General features: G+C 34.3%; 4 protein-coding genes and 1 long non-coding RNA gene across 7 annotated transcripts; 1 reads left to right on the forward strand and 4 right to left on the reverse strand.

Annotated features, from left to right (window-relative positions):
- Positions 3,028–6,175, reverse strand: LOC104721544 (probable glycosyltransferase At5g03795). 2 transcript variants are annotated; one of them, XM_010439551.1, is made up of 5 exons: positions 6,034–6,175; positions 4,905–5,558; positions 4,676–4,806; positions 3,980–4,328; positions 3,028–3,875 (listed from the first exon to the last, which is right to left on the reverse strand). In XM_010439551.1, the coding sequence occupies exons 2-5, from the start codon at positions 5,472–5,474 to the stop codon at positions 3,216–3,218; spliced, it is 1,710 nt and encodes a 569-aa protein (XP_010437853.1). In that variant the 5' UTR covers positions 5,475–5,558; positions 6,034–6,175; the 3' UTR covers positions 3,028–3,215. The 2 variants fall into 2 exon arrangements, with proteins under 2 accessions (XP_010437853.1, XP_019087880.1); XM_019232335.1 differs by having other exon boundaries at positions 6,078–6,173.
- LOC104721547 lies at positions 7,711–8,355 on the forward strand. Its single transcript, XR_757039.2, has 2 exons — positions 7,711–7,875; positions 7,983–8,355. It is a non-coding gene; the product is annotated as an uncharacterized LOC104721547 (long non-coding RNA).
- Positions 8,027–8,806, reverse strand: LOC104721546. The gene is made up of 4 exons (XM_010439552.1): positions 8,703–8,806; positions 8,431–8,617; positions 8,266–8,315; positions 8,027–8,183 (listed from the first exon to the last, which is right to left on the reverse strand). The coding sequence occupies exons 1-4, from the start codon at positions 8,742–8,744 to the stop codon at positions 8,100–8,102; spliced, it is 363 nt and encodes a 120-aa protein (XP_010437854.1). The 5' UTR covers positions 8,745–8,806; the 3' UTR covers positions 8,027–8,099.
- Positions 11,170–14,167, reverse strand: LOC104721548 (VAN3-binding protein-like). Its single transcript, XM_010439553.2, has 8 exons — positions 14,072–14,167; positions 13,691–13,992; positions 13,097–13,162; positions 12,199–12,565; positions 11,928–12,092; positions 11,792–11,841; positions 11,643–11,700; positions 11,170–11,553 (listed from the first exon to the last, which is right to left on the reverse strand). The coding sequence occupies exons 1-8, from the start codon at positions 14,127–14,129 to the stop codon at positions 11,336–11,338; spliced, it is 1,284 nt and encodes a 427-aa protein (XP_010437855.1). The 5' UTR covers positions 14,130–14,167; the 3' UTR covers positions 11,170–11,335.
- On the reverse strand, positions 15,560–18,442 carry LOC104721549 (tocopherol cyclase, chloroplastic). Of its 2 annotated transcripts, none has more exons than XM_019232336.1 (10): positions 18,082–18,442; positions 17,696–17,940; positions 17,447–17,526; positions 17,212–17,288; positions 16,948–17,129; positions 16,732–16,829; positions 16,490–16,597; positions 16,272–16,388; positions 16,021–16,170; positions 15,560–15,917 (listed from the first exon to the last, which is right to left on the reverse strand). In XM_019232336.1, exons 1-10 carry the CDS (start codon positions 18,318–18,320, stop codon positions 15,738–15,740), a joined length of 1,476 nt encoding a protein of 491 aa, XP_019087881.1. In that variant the 5' UTR covers positions 18,321–18,442; the 3' UTR covers positions 15,560–15,737. The 2 variants fall into 2 exon arrangements, with proteins under 2 accessions (XP_019087881.1, XP_010437856.1); XM_010439554.2 differs by having other exon boundaries at positions 16,948–17,117; positions 18,082–18,440.

An 18,769-nucleotide genomic window follows, 5' to 3' on the forward strand; every position in this document is an offset into this window, starting at 1 on the left:
TTTTTTTTGCTTTTATCGCCAACAAAATATTTGAATCCACTCCATCTATCTGTATTTGCAGGACTGTTTGTTTCTTTCAGAATGTAAGAAACTAATAAGATCGGATAAAGGCTGAAGCCGTATTTATCCATGAATATGCACTGTAGCTTATCAAATCAATTAAAAGCTCTGAACAAAGTTTTATGTACTATGAATCAATTAATATGCACGATAGCTTATACATCATGCACGTCGTGCATATCATATGGCTCTGAGGATTTCACTTAGTTCTTAAAGCTTCTTTTAGCCAATTAATACGGATCCAGTCAATCTTGTGTGTGTGTGCGTGCGTGTGATATACTAGTATATGTTACGAACTTACAGCCAAGGCATTTATTTGTATTTTTGTTTGATCCTTTTGTTATTTATTACTGAGTTTTTGTTTCTTTTTGCTACCAGATAACTTAGGTTTCAGAATCTTTGTAAAAAATCGTTTGTAGCTAAAGAATACTATAAAATCAAAGAACACTTTTATTTATTACAACAATGATAAGGTTAAAAATTCTGGATAACATGACTATGGTTAATAACTTAATATTTGACAACCTTTTTTTTTAAGCAAGAGTAACAAAAGTATGTTTTTAAAGAAAACAAAAAGCAAGAAACTTTGAATATATCCTAAGACAAAAATAAAACTATTGTATATCAAACTGAAATCGTCGTAACCAAGGACGGAACAACCAATTGTACATCTTTGTCCCCTATGCACAATTCGTTCATCGTCGTCCTCCAAAGACGTCCTCCACAACACAACCCGCACAATTTTTGTCTTCATAATTTTACTATTTGTCGGCGTCACCTTTTTTTTAAAAAAATGTTGTTTAGTTTTTTTTCTTCTCCACCCACAAAAAATGTTGTTCAGATATCAACAGCCCAAAATATTGAATGGAATTTATTTAATGAATGCCACGATTTAATTCCGAATTGAAAAAAATAGTACAAAGGAGAGAGAGAGAGACTGAAGAAGTCGACAAAATGTGGAAGAAGAACAAAAAAAAAAAGTCGTACGGAAAAGATAAGTCCAGCTGTCTAGCTAAGTCTACACACTGTTGGTGTTTCTCGACAGCTTTGGACCCTCTCTTTCCTTGACTACGGTTCACGCACCGCGTAACACGCGTCCAAACCGTGACCAATCAAGGCCTCACGTGATTCAATTATTACACTCCCTGCCACCATATTATAAGGTATTATATTAATTGTCACTCATAGTAAAAAGTACTAGTATATGAGTATGACTAGTCGACAAAAAAGAAGAAAATAACAAAATATCAGTAAAAATAGAAACTTAAAAAATGTGAGATGATGGATAACAAAAGATTAACGAAGGAGAGGAAAACGAATATGTCTCGTCAAACGAAGGAGACCCAAAAAAAACAAAAAATCTCCAGAAGCATGAAAAGCTATGTCTCACACTATAGAAAGGCTTGTTTTTGTTGGGGTAAAACTCATCATTATCTAAAGTAAAATTGTAAAAATTGTATATGAGTTTGTTTGTCAGATTAGTTACCATTTAGATTTATAGACAAGCCATCTAGCAACCAAGGTTAATTAATATCGTATTAGATAAAATCTATTATTAGGGATATAAATATGTCTAATAGACAAATTAGGGTAGCTACTATTTTTGAATGTAATAAACCACAGTATATATGTGGATATGAAAACTGTATTAGACAATGTAAATACGGTAGCAAGACATTTGTATTTCAAAACAGAAAAATATTATTAGATAAACATTATTTATACATTAAAATAGGGTGAGAACTGAGAACCTTTTTTTTTTTCTCTTTGGACGAAAATAGAATGAGTACTTTATCAAACAAATATGTTCGTAAAGTTGATACCGATATTCAATAATTATTCAAAAGTAGACAACTGAATTTAAAAGTAACTATATTATATGTTTAAACTAGATTAAATTACACATTTGTGGCCCCAGAATTTGAATAAGACCTTAAGCATGGGCTTTCACCAGCATGAGCCTGCATATACAGAGTGCTAACTAAAGAAAGTCATTATTAGGACGAGCTTATTTTGAAGACTTCTCCTTTACCTTTGCGCTCGGAGAGAGATTTAGGCCCGAAATTATTTACCAAATTTAGGAACACATTTTAAGGGCCGCCTGCAGGGACTTGTTTTTACCATTACTAGAGGATTTGATGAACAAATGTTTTCATTTTTTGTTTGTTCTCAATCTCTCATCTCTACATCCTACCTGTCTTGGTGGTGATCTTACAATTGGATGTTTTAATTAGGAAAAAAAAAACCATATTCATGTACACACATATAACTCACGTTATATATGTGGTCCTCTTTAGAAATAATTTGTGCAAGATGATGGTTACAAGCAATACCTATCTGGTCCAAAATAGGCTGCTGGCTTTAACGTAGGACACGATATACAAAAAATGAAATTCCCTTTTAGATCAAGACGAAAAAGAAATATTCCATGTAAAACATGCATGACCAATCAAATTAACTACATAAGTCATACATATATTGAAAAGTATCTCCATCATTTTATGTTTTGTCCTACAAATGTTTGTCGTCGACTATCCACAAGTCAATTATGTAAACGTTCTTTTAGGAAAGATGAATCAAAATGGAAGATCCTTCATTGCTCATATCGCTGTTTTGGGACCTAATGATTGATCCTTTTCAACCGGCAACATGAAGTTGATGATTATATGTTGGTTTGCCATTCATGTTGAAGATCTTATGAAAAGGTTCTTTCCCTGAAGTGGAGCGTGACAAATTTGATTCAGACGTGTTTGTTGTTGTGGGAACACCGAAAAAACGTGGTTGAAGTTAAAAATGTTGAAGTTTAGTCTTGATTTTTAACTCTAGACATTGTTGGAGATATTCTCAAGAAGATCAAGGCTCTCAAAGTTGTATATGTATATAAATGTAAGAGCATGTACGAGTTCTTCTAGTGTGCTCTTTGAACTGCGTGAAAGAAGTAAGAAGCGTGTCTTGATGTAAAAAAGATGTCTTAATACTGCGTTTAGGAAACCCGTTTGTGTAAGATTGCTCGAGTGGTTTATACTTTTATAGTGACATAATATAATTAGAGAAATTGGGCGTTTTGCATACCTCCCCCTTCTGCTATATATTAACGAATGAATCTCTGTTAATTACTTTGAATCTGCAGTACTCCCAAACCTACTCTGTGGTTTTCAGCTTTGAAAAACTCTGTTGTACCAAATGGAGTGAAGTATCATATGAAATATGTCAAATCTCTCAGGTTTAGAATGCCAAAGGAAATGCTTCTGCACCATCTTGACCCTTTTATGCATCTCTCTATACCTTTCCTCAGTTATGGACAGTAATATGTTCTTCAAATCAGGAATATCTTTCTCCAACACAAATACCGCAAAAGACTCCCAATTTAGGACTTCGAAGAAGGGAGGCACGAAGTTATCGGATATGATAACCGGGACACACTCATAGAACAATGCCTCCACGACCCGAGGACTATTGACTTCATGCCCTTTTGGACAGATGCAATACTTTGTGCTCTTCATGCACTCCATGTAACTCTTTTTTCCTTTAGATTTAGGTATCTCACTGAATATTTTCATGTCTGGATCTCTGTTACCTCCCCAGCTTTGTAATAGGAGAGGTCTAAGGTAACCGTGCATTCCGCCTGCAAAGAAGGCAAGTATTTGCCTCTGTGAAACAGGTTTGCCTCCGAGAGCTCTAAGCGGTCTCCTAGGAACAAGAATAGTTGTCTCAGGAAGAGCTACATCTTTACCAAACACAAAACCTTCTGAAACATCAGAATTGCATAGTGCTCTGATGCACTTGGCCATGTACTGCCTCGTCTCAGAAGGAGCCTGAAAGCATGGATTTACAAACGAAGAAGAAGTGGATTAAATGGTGTTCACCGAGATCACAAAACAGTGAGATAGTACATAAAGTAGAGAATGAGAAAGAATACCCAGTCATGACAAGCGACAAGAAAATGATCAGACCCTCCAGTTTTGTTCCAGAAATTATATTTGGAGGAAATCATATCCAAGTAGTTCTTCAAAAACTCAATGAGATTCTTATCACTGTGAGAACCAGGGACATAGAGAGTTTCTTCCAACATTTTGGAGCTGAAAGGAAGATAAAATAGGTGAGCTTTCCGGGGGTTCTTTGTGACATATGTTTTGCTGGACTTGAGCTGTTTCATAAACCATCCTTCAGAAGCATATATTCCTTTCAGCACCGGCTTATGCAGTACAGGTCTTTTGCCTTCCCTGTAGACATATACTTTTAGGTTTTTCTCCATTAGCTCATAGCTCCTGCATTGTGAGAAAACAAAAAAGAAGAGACGTATAAATCCAGCTAGACACACAACTCATAGCCATTTGACCAAACAACATCACGTATACAAAAATCTTCACAACTGAGAATACTAAACAGGAGACCAAAGATCCAAAGAAAGACAACTGAAACACTTTAGGAATACTGTAGTTTCTCTAAACAAGTAAATTTGAAATAAGAAAGAGTGCAGGGTTGTGGTAATATATAGTCTATGTTAACTAGAAGGATTCCTTAATTAGTGATAACATTCTCAACTGGCATAGCAGAAATCAAAAATATACCTAGTAAGATACAGGAGAAAGAGTAAAGTACTATACTAACTCACCTTTTGAACATGGAAAGATTCCAATACAGAGGAGCATGCAGTAAAGGGTCGTTTTCTATCAGCGGTGGGTTCTCAATTTGAGTTCTTGCATACAACAGTTCTTGATCAACCGTGGAAGACGGTTTTACTCTCTGAAAAATACAATAAAAACATCAATGATAAACTCTAGAAAGGTGTAGTAGTGGTAGAAACAAGGAACACATGATCAGAGACTGAAGAAAAGACATACCAGGGAGACATGAGAAGTGTGGCTTTGATGCAACAAATCCATCATCTCAGTGATAGAAACCACTCCAGAATTTGATACTTTCATAAAACATTTAACATCTGAGGAAAGATTATCAACTAAAGGATCGGACTTGCTCTCCAAAATCTCAACTTTCCTAGTATTCTCATACGCAACGTCAGCATCTTCAACTATCTTCTCGTTTGAGCTGCTGCTCCTAGTTCCTGGAAGCAAATCATCAAGAGTTTCTTTATCTTGAGCATCATCCTCTTCCAAACTCTCATGGGATTGATTAGTGTCATTCTTATCAGAGCCAAGAAGTACATGGTCTTCTTCTGAACTGGTTGTTTCCCCTTGAGCGGATCTTGAAGAACTAGTAGAATACGTTAAGTCAGAAGCACTGGATGGTCTGATGAGGTGTTCTTCTGTGCTTCTATTAATTGATGATGAAACGAGAAACTTATCTTGAGAAGAAGGTAGAGAGAAGATAGCACCATTGTAAAAACGAATGTTGACAAATTGGAAGATTGTGATAAAAACGAAAACTAGACCACCAAATCTTAACAATTTCATTGCCTTCTTCCAGCCAGCCAGAGATTCTTGTGTAGGCACAAAAATTCAACATGTACACTCCATGAAGAAGACAGAAATCACAATCTGCAAGGATACATAGAACACACACGAATTGGATGTTACAACTGAACATATAAATTACTGTAATTGGATCTTACATCATCAATACAAAAGTAATAGTATTTACTTAGTATATTCATTACTAAGGTGAATATTTTGAACAAGGAAAAAATTGTGTTATGCTAGAACGAATCTATTCACTCGTTTGGTCGGAGAAATTGGAAGAAGCTAACAGAGCTGAATCGAAGCAAATCAAATTAGAAGAAAAAAAGAAGAAAGAATAAAACTCAATTCCTGCTGTTACTAGTAAAAGAAAAATTCAATTCCGAAACATGAAAAGAGAGTAACACATAGATAAACTTGTAAGGATACAACAAACAACAAGGCTGCTGAACTATAGAAGATTATTAGTCTTGACAAGCAATTTATATCTTACAACTGAAATCAAATTATTGGACTAGAGTGGAAATATATATATAGATATATATATATATGTTACCGATAATTGTAACATGAACGGGATAAGAGGAGGATTAAACTAACTGGAGCTGGCTCAATCGTTTGTTTCCCCCAAATCTTGCCGGAAGAAAGAAACTCTGAGAGAGAGAAAGAGAGAGAGAGAGAGGGAATTTTTTTTATTACTATTTCTTTTTATATTTTCCCCTTTTAAAAAAATGGCAAAAGTCAGAAAAGCACAGCTGTAAATCCATAAAGTGAGAAAGACGGAAACAATTAACGTAAGCCTCATCAATTAATAAAAAGATTGTGTCATTATTGAATAGTATAATACTACCATTATTATACTTTTTTTGTACCTACATATAAGTAAATAGCATAACACATTTTATTTCAATATTTCTATGTTAATAATATATCGTATTTACTCTTTTTTTTTTTTTTCCTTTTTCTTTAACAACCACTAGATTAACTTCCAGGTCGAAACATAATGATAAAAAAGAAAATAAGATAAGTGTGGGGGTGGGGAGAGGCAAATATCTTGTGACTCTCATTAGTCATTTGGTAGGTTCAAGTCTTCCTAAGTGAATGTTAACAGATTAATTAACAGGAAAAGCTTCACAAAATACCAATATTTATTCTTTTTGGATTTGTCATGGACCTCATGGTTGTTGACATACTTGTGACTAGAGTTAGAACAAGATAAAAAGGCAATGGTATGTTTGAAAATTGTATTGCTTCTTCTTGCCTAGACTACATTCATGACCTTTTTTAAAAAAAAAAGTTTTGAATTTTGATAATGTGTATATGACATAATAATGCGTTAGAAGATAGTAATTCTTACCGAAACAACAAAAAAAAATTAGAAGAGGACACTTGCTTTCAAATATCAACCAATAAGGGATTTTCTTTGTAAGAAAAGACTTTACTCATAAACATAATAAAAAAAAGATTAGGGGTAGAAAATCAAAATAAAATAGAAAATTTAAAGTTCATTCTCATCTTACGTAAATACATAAATACACACTTTACCTAATGTTTGTGTGGGCATTGAACTAATTAAAGACTCCTCTAATTAACATATCATTTTTTGTATAATCTAGATGTACCATTATAGATAAAAATGTTGATAACATAATATTGGTTATTTATGATAATGTTGATTATCAACCAAGCCTTGCATTTAATCTCTACTTTTTGTTGTTATTATCATTAAATTTTTATTATGGAAAATAACTTTCATTACTTTCAAAAAAAAAGATATATCTAGATTCAGTTAAAGAATCAAAATTGACATATGTATAGATAAATAATAATACTTAATCTAGTTGAATAGTATAATACTACCATTATTATACTTTTTTGTACCTACATATATATAAGTAAATAGCATAACACATTTTATTTCAATATTTCTATGTTAATAATATATCATATTTACTCTATTTTTTTTTTTAACAACGGCTAGATTAACCCGCATGTTTGAAACATAATTGAAGTTTTAACTCCAAATTTGAGTAGTATCGCGTAATTAATAGATAGAAAAATAAGAGATTATAACCATATGGTTTTTAAACAAATACAAAACGCAGCGTTTCATTGAACGTTAAATCGTTTTAGGAGTGTTGTTTGTTAACGTTTCTGCAAAACGGAGGGTTAAATTTGTAAACGGAATTTAGTTGGGGGGGTCTAAATCGTAAAAAAAAAAAAAGGAATAGTTGAGGGTTTTTGTAATAAAACTTTTGTCTAATTCGTTCGACGATACCAAAAAGGGAAGACTCAGATTTTTCGATAGAATCAAATCATCAAGGAGTAATAACCCTTAGAACGAGCATGAGAAGAAGAAGAAGAAGAAGAAGAAGAAGAAGAGATGGGAGGCAAGGAGGTAATGAATAGACACTAAACAAATTATCTTTCTCTTTTATTACTTGATTTTGATTTTGATTTTGATTTTTTTTTTTCCTTTGTCGATTGCAAAACTTGTCCTTTCAGGGTGCGATTGGGCGATGCTTCATCAAGTTTGCAAATAGGATCCATCCACCATCAAGCTAGCTAGTTAAGAAGTTTACAAGAGACACAACAAGCCATAGAGATAAATTACAAATACTGCTAAACTGGGTTGGAGATTTGCATCTTCTTAGCAATCAACGCTTCCTTCTTCTTCTCCAGCTCCTGCCGCTTGGCAGACAATTCCTGAAACCATGAGTTGGAAGATGCATTAAGCTCATATAAAACCCAAAGCAAACCTCAAATCTTGTTTCTATATTTAATTTACCTCTCTCTCGGAAACATACTTTTCTGGATTGTATGGGGAGTTATATGTAGCTGGGAAGAAAGAAAGAAGAAGAAAGTATATAATTAATTAGTGGGTTCTTCTTGTTGAATCTCAAAAATGAATCAATAAAATAGATATCATCCTCCGCACAACACACATACATACCTGCTGTGTATCCAAAGTAGAAAATTCCTGTTTTGAAAACAATAGACTCGATGGCGTCTGGAATTCGTCTTGCCACCATTCCAACGAATGCCTCACTAAGCTCCCTCGAGGTTTTGAGTTCACGAACTGTATTGTTGTTGTTGTTGTTAGACGAGGAGGAGGAGTACTGTTGCCCTTTCCGACAATACTGTCCGAAAGAGAAGAAAAAAAAAACTCAGATATAACCATTTGGAAAACAACAATAGGTCAATCAATCCGTTCGGTATACCTACCTTGGCAAACATGGTGGATCCACCCCGCATCTTCATCATCATCTATCTCTCTGTAAATTTAGGTTTCTTCTTCTCTGAGTTTTGTTGTTCTTCTTCTTCTTTCTTCTTTCTTCTTTCTTCCGACACGAACAAATTTAGGGTTTCTTGAGTTTTGTTTTGTTGTTCTTGTCATTCAAGCCCATCTCCTTATACAGGGCCCGGCCCAATTAACGTTTCCCCGTCCATCACGTCAAAGCCTATATTTTAATCTATTTCTTTTATTTTACATTTTTCTCTTTTTAATTATATGTGTTTTACGAGTTATTTAAATAAATTGGTTAAAGGAAATTTTATGAAAAAAAAAAAAAAAATTGGTTAAAGATTTCATAGTCTACACTTAAATTGAGTCTTAAAAGCAGAGAAGAAAATGGTTGTCTTGATGAAAATTTTGGGCTACTCCTTTCCTATGTTTGTCGAGTTCCTCTTTTTTCACCTATTCACTGTTCACCTTAATTTTCTTCATTACAAATGACATCAAGCCTAAAGATTCCTTTTTATGCTATAGGTTTCAATTGACTATTAATTATTCAAAAATAAGGTTTGATCAAGAAAGACATGGTCTATTCATGTGATTAAATATTCAAAATAAGATTTCATAGCCTACACTTTTTGAGTTTTAAAACAATCGTTTGTAACTGTTTTTTCTTTGGTCAAGTAGGGAAGGAAATGGCGTCTTGATGAAAATTTTATTTTTGGTTTAATATAGAAACAACAATGTTTATCAACTTTGTTTACCCATTGATCTCAAGGAGACCATACTACCATACACCTCACTCATCGACCAAGTCTCGATTACACCAAAAACCTTATATGATTCGATACGGTTCCTATTTTTGTATAATCTAGATGTGCCATTGTAGTTAACATAATGTTGATAGCTATTTATGATAATGTTGATTATCAACCAAGCTTTGCATCTTAATCTCTACTTTTTGCTGTTATTATCATTAAATTTTCATTTTGGAAAATGGCTTTCATTACTTTCGAAAAGAATATATATTTAGATTCAATTTTCTAAATGATATTTTTGCACCAGATTTGGTCTTTAATGTTGTCTAATGTTAAAGAATCAAATTTGACATATATAAAGATAAATAAGAATCACAATCTGACCCGACTAATACGGACGACACCAGCCTCACCACATGGTAGGTTTAGACCAATATGAGTGAAATTTATAACTCCATTATTGATTAAATTTGACTCACATTGCTATAAACCTAACATGTGGTGAGACTGGATGGTCCATATTAATCGTATCATAGAGATGGAGAATCATTTATACATGATCTTAAAGATATTCATTTGGATCTGTCATTTATACAGCCGGATGCATTTATCATTGCAACATAATGTAATAAATAAATCATAGTTTTTTTTTTTTTGACAAACATAAATCATAGTTATCATCATAATTTTTTTTTTACGTATTTTAGAGTTTTAAAAATAAAAAATGTTAAGATTACAAATATGACGTAAATACGTACTAATCAGATTTTATATTATGTCATTTGACTTAGTCATTTAATTTTTAGAGATTTTTGTGATGATGCGAGACAAAGTGAGCCGATATTAAGGAACTTCATCTTTATCCTTTTTGCCTCCCACTCATATTTATGCATATCTAACAATAAGCCGAACCTATATGATTACTAATCCATTATGATCGTGGTTTCTACCTAGGAACATTGAGTGGGGAAACAAAAAAAAAATGTGAATAAAATCCAATTGAGAAAAATGAAAAGTAAGAGATGGAGAAAGGACACAAATATGCTCTTGGTAAGTTGATATTACAAATTCATGCATTGTTCGCTCGCTGATTGTGTTTCTATATATTCTCTGGCCTAAACCGGCTCTTTGGATTTTTTTTTGCTTATTTCCCATTTGGTTCTTTTCACTTAAATCAGAAAGTAGATTTGTTTGCTAAATTATGGGAGTAAGCACATAAATGTTGTAGGATGAAGAGCATTTATAAATTCAAAGTTATATGACTATGCATGAAATGACCTAAGCTCTTAAAAGAGATGGCAGATGTACGAAGGAAAATATATCATCAGGAAATTTAGAAAATTCAATTGAGCTCAATTGAACCACTTTTTTTGATACCCAACCATGCTCAATTGAACCACTTTTTTTGATACCCAACCATCAATTCGAATGAGATATGTACCTTTTTGTTAATTTATATTTCAAACATATTTATATGTCAGATTTGCTAACACATCTAAACTCTTTCAATATATTAATTTTTGGTTCGTTCTTGAGTAAAGTTCCGTTTTAGGATGAAGAGTATAAACATTATATTATATAGTTGGGTAAATTACATGTGATGATACCATGTCAAATTTTATAACCTTTCAACTAAATATTTGAGTAGTTTTACTGGTCTATACTTTTTTATATGTTATTTAAGATCCCATGCTATTAATTTGAGCATTCTTAACATGTAACTTGATACATAAGAAAATATAACTATCGGAATATCACACCAAACACAAACATACTTTCCTCAACACACGTGAAACGAGAAGTTCAATCTTCATCACATTATGTTCAAACATGCATGAAAGAATAATAGAGTTTTGATCCGAGCCCTAATGTTTCCAGTGAACACTAGAACCGATTTCAAGTGAGTTAAGCAGCTGTTGAATCCCTTCTATCCACATTTGCTTCTCTCTTTTGTTACCACATTCGAATTCAATCACCCTTTCGACGGTCTTCACACCAAAGTAGGCTCGCCGCTCTACCATTTTTTCTACTCGTCCTCTATGAGCCCATTCTGGTATGTCTCGGCACACTCCACTGACAACGCCTGCAGCAAAGAAAAAACGTCAAACAAATATTATTGGTTTACAAAAAGGTAAGACGATCAAATTAGTAGGAATGCTTATATTAACTAACATTTCTTCGTCTTTGTGAAAGTTCCACCCACATGTTTGCTCTTCATTTTAAGAACCACCTATTTCAAAAGTAAGAGCATATATATGAGGAACATCAAATTAATCAAATTCTGAATGGAAGTTGTGTCCCAAAAAAAAAAAGGAACTTACTTGCCAATTTGAATTGATGTTAAAAGATACTTGCTTCCAATGAAGATCCCCTGTCACCAAGTATTCATCCATACTTTTAACTATATTAATTAGTTTCATCACATGATCAAAGTAGTTTTCTTGGATTACAAGTTACCTTTGCGGGTGCGTTTCAAAAGCTCTTCTCCTCTAGAAACGAAAGTCATCACTCCAAATACATTTCTCTCTTCCAATTCTACAGTCTCCTTTGTTGTATATAGCATTGCTTTGTTCTCGTTATTCCTTTCCATTCTTGACCTTAGAATTGCAGCTCCTCGTAACGCTAAAATCTCTCAACAAACCTCAAAATCAGCTGAAATATGCATTCCAAAACCAAACCGTAAAATAGTTTCAAAAACCAAACAAGTGTTAATTTAAATACTATGTACCTGTTGCAGCACTTGCCGTTAAAGCCATAACATCTCCGTTAGTCCTAGCGTTGGTCGCAGAGCTAACGGCTGCTGCGATCTGGTTATAACCGGCCCCTATCTCTCCCGCCATCTCGATGCAATGCGAAGCGATGAGAGCGGCTGCAGACGCGACGGCAACCGCAACGGTTGTTGATTCAACCGCATGCTCTGCGGATGCAACAGCGTTGGATGCAGCGGTTGTGGCTACAACCGCAGCTACTCCTGCGACAGAGACTGCGGCGTGGATCTCAGCGTTGCGAGTTCGGGTTTCTTGTTTTTTCTTCTCCTTCTGATCCTTCAATCTTCTTCCCATTGTTTTCCCTCTTATCATGCTCTTATAAAGATGCTGCATCATGCATATGAGGTAAGAAATTGATTTCATAAATATGTACGTGTCTAGTTTCAACTTGATTTTTTTTTTTGTTTGTTTTTTCGGTGAAATTTAGAAATCCAATGAGGTAAGAAATTGGATTCTAAAATGTTTACTAACCATTTTAACTATTTATATATTTGCTAATATGTTTAATTTTCATAATATTTCGTCTACAGTAATAATCTCATGGCAATACTAGTTGGATTTAAATTATTTCGAAATAAAGAAAGTAACCAAATCAGATCCTCCGCTCTTGCATATATATACTCACTAGTCACTACGTTACCTTTTTTAAAGGTAAAGACAATGGATTTTAACAATTGCATGAATTAATCATGACAATTATAATGCTTTTCTCTTTTCTCTCGGTTAATTTTTTTTTTTTTTTAATCTAACCAAAAAGTTCCAAAACCAGCCAGCTTTTTCTCCTTCTTTACGTCGACTAAAGATATGATTGATTTGAGAAAAAGATAAACCGGACAAACCCGATTTAATAGATCATACCTTCATTTCTTTGCCGGTTCTTGGAGTTATTGGAGGACTGGTCTTGTTTCCTTTTTGTGGCAGCAGCTGAAAAATTGATTCACAAGTGTAAGTTTTTTGACTTTTTCTTGTCAACATTTAAAGTGAAGTGTAAATTAAATATTTAAGTAACGAAACAGTAACTAACTAGAGTTATGCTTTTGGTAAAAATCGATTTAATTCTTTACTAACACAACAACAACAACAACTACAAAGTCAATAACCAAAAAAAGATAGACAAACTTCACATAAAAAGTGTTCATGCGCAAAGTTTAGTTACTTTTTAACCAAAAACAAACAATAAACTTGTGCGGTCGTGTGATAAAACAAAAAAAACAAAAAACGGGAAAATGTAATAGAAAAAATTATAATATTTATAAAGTAATTAGCAATTTGTTGAATTGCTATTAGATAATACTAGGAAAAAAAATCTACATAAATTATTAAATATATTTTAAAGAATTGTATACTAAAGTTGCATGCAGTAGATTTTTTCGTAACTAAGAACAATAAAAAATAATGTTCCCAAACCAGACCAGCTGACCGGTTTAGAAAATAGGAAGAGAGGTGACTTACAAAGTCACGAGAAGAAGCCATGGAAGTAGAATCTTCTTCATCTTCTCTGTCTTCTTTGTTGGTGTTAACAATCGTAGAGAGAAGAAAAGAGTTAGTGTCGGCGGCCGAATTGTTGAAGAAAGCTTTTGTGAGTTCGACGGCGGAAATGCTCCATGATCTCCCTAGAAACTCCATCGTCTCCGTCGGTGTTTCCGGTGGTAACGCCGTCTTCACTTCACGGGTCATCATCGTTGCTGGACCTTCTTCATCTATGTTTTCTAGTTTTTTCCATGAATTATCTCTTCCCGTATGGCACATCATCACTAACAAAAATCACACACATCGACTATTTATTTTGACCGAGTAACGTAATTAATTAAGGTGAAAAAAAAAAGAACTTACATTGATCTAAAGAAGTAGTGGGATTTTGTGTGAAGAGGGTTTTGTGCAAACTTGTCATTGTTGATAGAGATTTGACTGGAGAAGAATCACTATGTGACTTTGGCTATATATGAAAAAAGTTGAATAGTGATTCCCTCTTTTTCTTAATTTATTTTTTCTTACATTTATACGGAAAGTAAATTACTTTTGTTTTTAATAACTAATACATAAAGAAACATTATAAAATACAGTTTGGTCAAGTTTTGTCCTTTAATAAAGGTTTATTGTATATTTACCCTATATAATATATAGACTTTTTATTTAAGCCAAAATGCTAAAAAGAAAGAAAAAAAGTATTTCTTTGCTTACATACGTGAGAATTCATGATCCATATAGAACTTGCTCGTATAAAATCATCAACTCTATTCTATCAAGATCACTCACAAGTCCGAAAAACATATATAACTCCAGAGTCCAGGCTCATATTCTCATTTCACACGTCAATGAAAGAAAATAAAAAGAAAATAGAGATCGAAGCTCACAAGTCACAAGTAGACAAAAGATAATAACTTAACTCTTTACTTTGCTTTCTTTCGACTGCCTCAAAATGGGTGTCGCGGGTCTAAAATAAATAAAACAAAATGATGGGTTTGCCATTTGTGTTCTTATTAATTAAAAAGATTACCAAAATAAATTTATATCTTGGTAACGAGATAATGTTTATACCGGATATATTCAGCTAGCGTAACGGAAAGAAGGATTTATTTGATGAGCGAAAGGAATAAAAACTAAGTTTGTGGAGCCAGAGAGAGTGCATTTGTGATGATGCTAGACAAAGTGAGCCGATATTAAGGAACTTCATCTTTCTCCTTTTTGCCTCCCACTCATATTTATGCATATCTAACAATAAGCCGAACCTATATGATTACTAATCCATTATGATCGTGGTTTCTACCTAGGAACACTGAGTGGGGGAAACAAAAAAAATAAATGTGAATAAAATCCTACTGAGGAAAATGAAAAATAAGAGATGGAGAAAGGACATAAATATGCTCTCGATATATATTACAAATTCATGCATTGTTCGCTCGCTGATTGTGTTTCTATATATTTCTCTGGCTTAAATGGCTCTTTGGATTTTTTGTTTATTTCCCATTTGGTTCTTTTCACTTTAATCAGGAAGTAGATTTGTTTGCTAAAGTACGGGAGTAAGCACATAAATGTTGTAGGATGACGAACATTTATAAATACAAAGTTTTAGAAGCTAAAAAGAAAAAAAGAAGAAAAAAGAATAAAAACACATGTTATATGACTATGCATGAAATGACATAAGCGCTTAAAAGAGATGGATTTAAGGGAAAGATTTCATCAGCAAATTTAGAAAATTCAATTGAGCTAAACTTAACCACTTTTTTTGAGGTTTTTTTTAATCCAGTCTAAAACCTATAGAGTTTATATATATACCCAACTATCAATTCGATTCCCGGTCAGCTCTATTCCAATCCTGAGTTATGTTATTATACCCAAAGCTTTATTGAACTAGACTTTACATTGACCGTATAATTTACTACAAGGTCCGAACGAACTAATTCATACAGATTAGTGACGCTAGCAATGCCAATAACATATAACTCAGGCTTAATTACATGGCTCTCTCTATCAACAAACAAAACACTCATATCAATGTTTACAGACCAGGTGGCTTGAAGAAAGGGACTAAACCAAAGGCGGTTTCAAGATCCAATGGGACCTGCAGAGCTCGTTTGAGTAGCTCGGGGGTGTTGCTCGTATCTCCTTTCCACGTACCAAACCATGGTCCTCCTCCTATCTCCACCGCTGCCATTGAGCTCTTTGTCTCAAGTATCACCTACATCATTATTGACCATAACCAACGTTTATAATCTTGTTTAACTGCCTTGGGTCTAGCTAATACTTTAACTACAGGGATTTCTTCGCATTTGCATGCATACCTTGCCTTTACTTCCATCATATAGCCGTTCCCATATCTGCAACTTCAATTCACCGTAACAACTATCTCTGCAAGCCGTAGCTAGCCCAACTTCTGTGGTAGGAGCACGCAGAGGTGTACCCGCTTCATTTGTTCTTGCCTCTAGTTCCCCCTGCCACAAGACATTCATCGAGTGTCGGAATCTAGGCATAAGGTATATGATGATGTCAAAACTGAAACTGAATGACTCTGAGAAAAAAAAAACAAATTTACCATATGGGTTTCGTTCTCAGCAGTTATATACCAATAACCCCAGGGAGACATTTCCCATCTAACAACACCATTCCACGGAACAAACTCGTAAAATTTTCCATCATAGTGTACACAAACCTGCACATTTACAAGGTCCCAGAGATTCTGTAAGCTATTTGCCTTCTAACATTGTTGATTCATTCACTTTCATTGCTTAAGCCGATCTTATTAGTGTATACCAGTGCAGCATTTTCATATGTCTCAGTCAATCCAGGCAGCTGCCTCAACCCGCCACCTGCAGTCAAAGCAACTTCTCCACTTGCTCCTTCAAAGACATTACATTGGACCTGTAAAGAGAGATTGACAAATAAAGCTATCGAACAGGGTTCAAGTGTAGTACATGTGGGTGTGTATACACAGGTCCAACTAGATGCCTAAAGTCTGCAACAAGACAATGTAGCAGAAGTATGAAATGTTTTACCCAAAACCATTTTCTTGGGAAGCCTCCACCCCAATTCTTCTCTGAGTAAGAAGGTGCATCCCGGAACTCAAACCTTTCACCGCCCCATTCTATCCACCCTGCAAAATCAAGAGATCAAACATAAGAACAAAAATAGCAGTTTCTGCTGTTTATTTTCTGTTAGTAACTTAACCGGCCTTTTTCTACTAACTTAAGAAAATCAAGCAAAGCTCACACCTGTGGAAAGGCCTCCTGCTATGCAAATCTGCCAATGAGGCTCAAATACAGGAAAAGCTGCAAGCCAGCCTGCAGTAGACTTCTGTTTGGGTCCAACATCACCCCAACCGTACACAGGACGAGTACTATACTCCCAACGAGCAGATGTCACAGTTTCCGTATAGTCAGTCCTACCAAAACAACTAAGTTAAATTACAAAACGTTTACAATAACACTATATAATACACAGTGAAAACTTGCAGTGGAAAGAAGCAGAGTAATTACCGGCCATCATCGCAAATGTGACCTTGATGCCAAAATGGGGTAGCTTGGAATCCTTGTGACACTCTTGTGTTGAATTCCTACAATTTAACGCTATGCTTTATTTATATTTTAACATTCAAGTGAATCATAAGAGTGAGATTCCCTACAAGTAGAAGTAGAACACTAACAATGCCTAGGCTTATTCCAAATCACTGAGAGGGAGGAGGGAGAAGAATCGATATGTTTAGTATCTTACCTCTGGTGGAACCTCCTTGTTTGGAGGCGTTGCGCCTGGGACAGCACTAAAAGTATTCCCCAAAACTAGCTCATGTCGATCTATTCATGAGTAAAAAAATGTTTAGGTGAGGAACTTTCAAAGTCATGTAAACAAACACTAAAGGTGAGGAACTTTCAAAGTCATGTAAACAAACACTAATGTTTGATTTATCATTGTCATGAAACAGAAATCTTAGAAAGGACCAAGAAGAAAGAAGAAGAAGTATACCTCCCCAGAAGTTGTGAGAGTCTTGAGTGTATTGACAAAGATATTTATCATAGGCGCCAAGAATCTGGGCTCCAACACCAGTGAATCTAGGTCCATGTAGAGCTACTTCCAATGGTGACAATCTCTGACGGAATGCAGGATTCTCCACAGAGTACATAAAGCAAAAACTCTCCTTCTTCTCTGGGATTGAAACCCTAAAATACCATCCCTCGAAGAACTTCCTAGCTGTTCCATCGAAATGGTATCTGTAATTTTCCAACAACAACAACATTGTTTGTATTATTAACAAAGCTCTATAATTTCAGTTTTCAACACCAAAACCCAATAATAAAAATCAAATCTTTTTTTAATGGAAGAAAAAAAAGTCCCAATTTTTTTCAATTTACCCACTGTGAGGAGTCCGGAGCTCGCGATTGGGAGGCGTAGGGACGTAAACAGGTTTCACAGAGATCTTGTCGACCGTGTCAGATGGAGGAGTTTCACTGGAGATCGAAGCTGAAATGGACCGGGGAAATAGTTTTTTAGCCGGAACGAGGGAGCGAGTGATGGGAGATACAGGACGACGAGAGAGCTCAAAGAAAGAGAAATTAGGGTTCATCGAAACAACCAAGCTCCGTATCTCCATTTTAATTGAAGACCGGATTAACAATGACAAAGAAGAAATATGCAAAAGAATGTGAAATTGTGTGTTCGGTCATTAACTAATACTGCAGAGTGAGGTGCAGAGAGGAAGAAGAAGAAGAAGAAGAAGAGAACGTGTGGCGGTAAGTACTTACGTGGCAAACACAAAACGTAACGTTTTTTTTTTTCACCTCCACATATTTATTTATTTATAACAAAACTTTTTTTGTATTTCAATTTCCTCCTAGTGATACAATTATTTTGGCTAATGTTTAGGTATTCAAAATACACACAAAACGCTTTAGTTGTTTGTATCTGGTAAAGAAAAATTTGACATTTGATTTATAGATATTGAAGCCACTAATTCAATCAGTATTATTTTTTTAGTTTTATTATACTTTTATAGATATAGTTATAAATTTTAGTTTTATTATACTTTTATAGATATAGTTA

Source organism: Camelina sativa, chromosome 11 (genome assembly GCF_000633955.1).
Source record: "Camelina sativa cultivar DH55 chromosome 11, Cs, whole genome shotgun sequence".
NCBI classification, from domain to species: domain Eukaryota; kingdom Viridiplantae; phylum Streptophyta; class Magnoliopsida; order Brassicales; family Brassicaceae; genus Camelina; species Camelina sativa.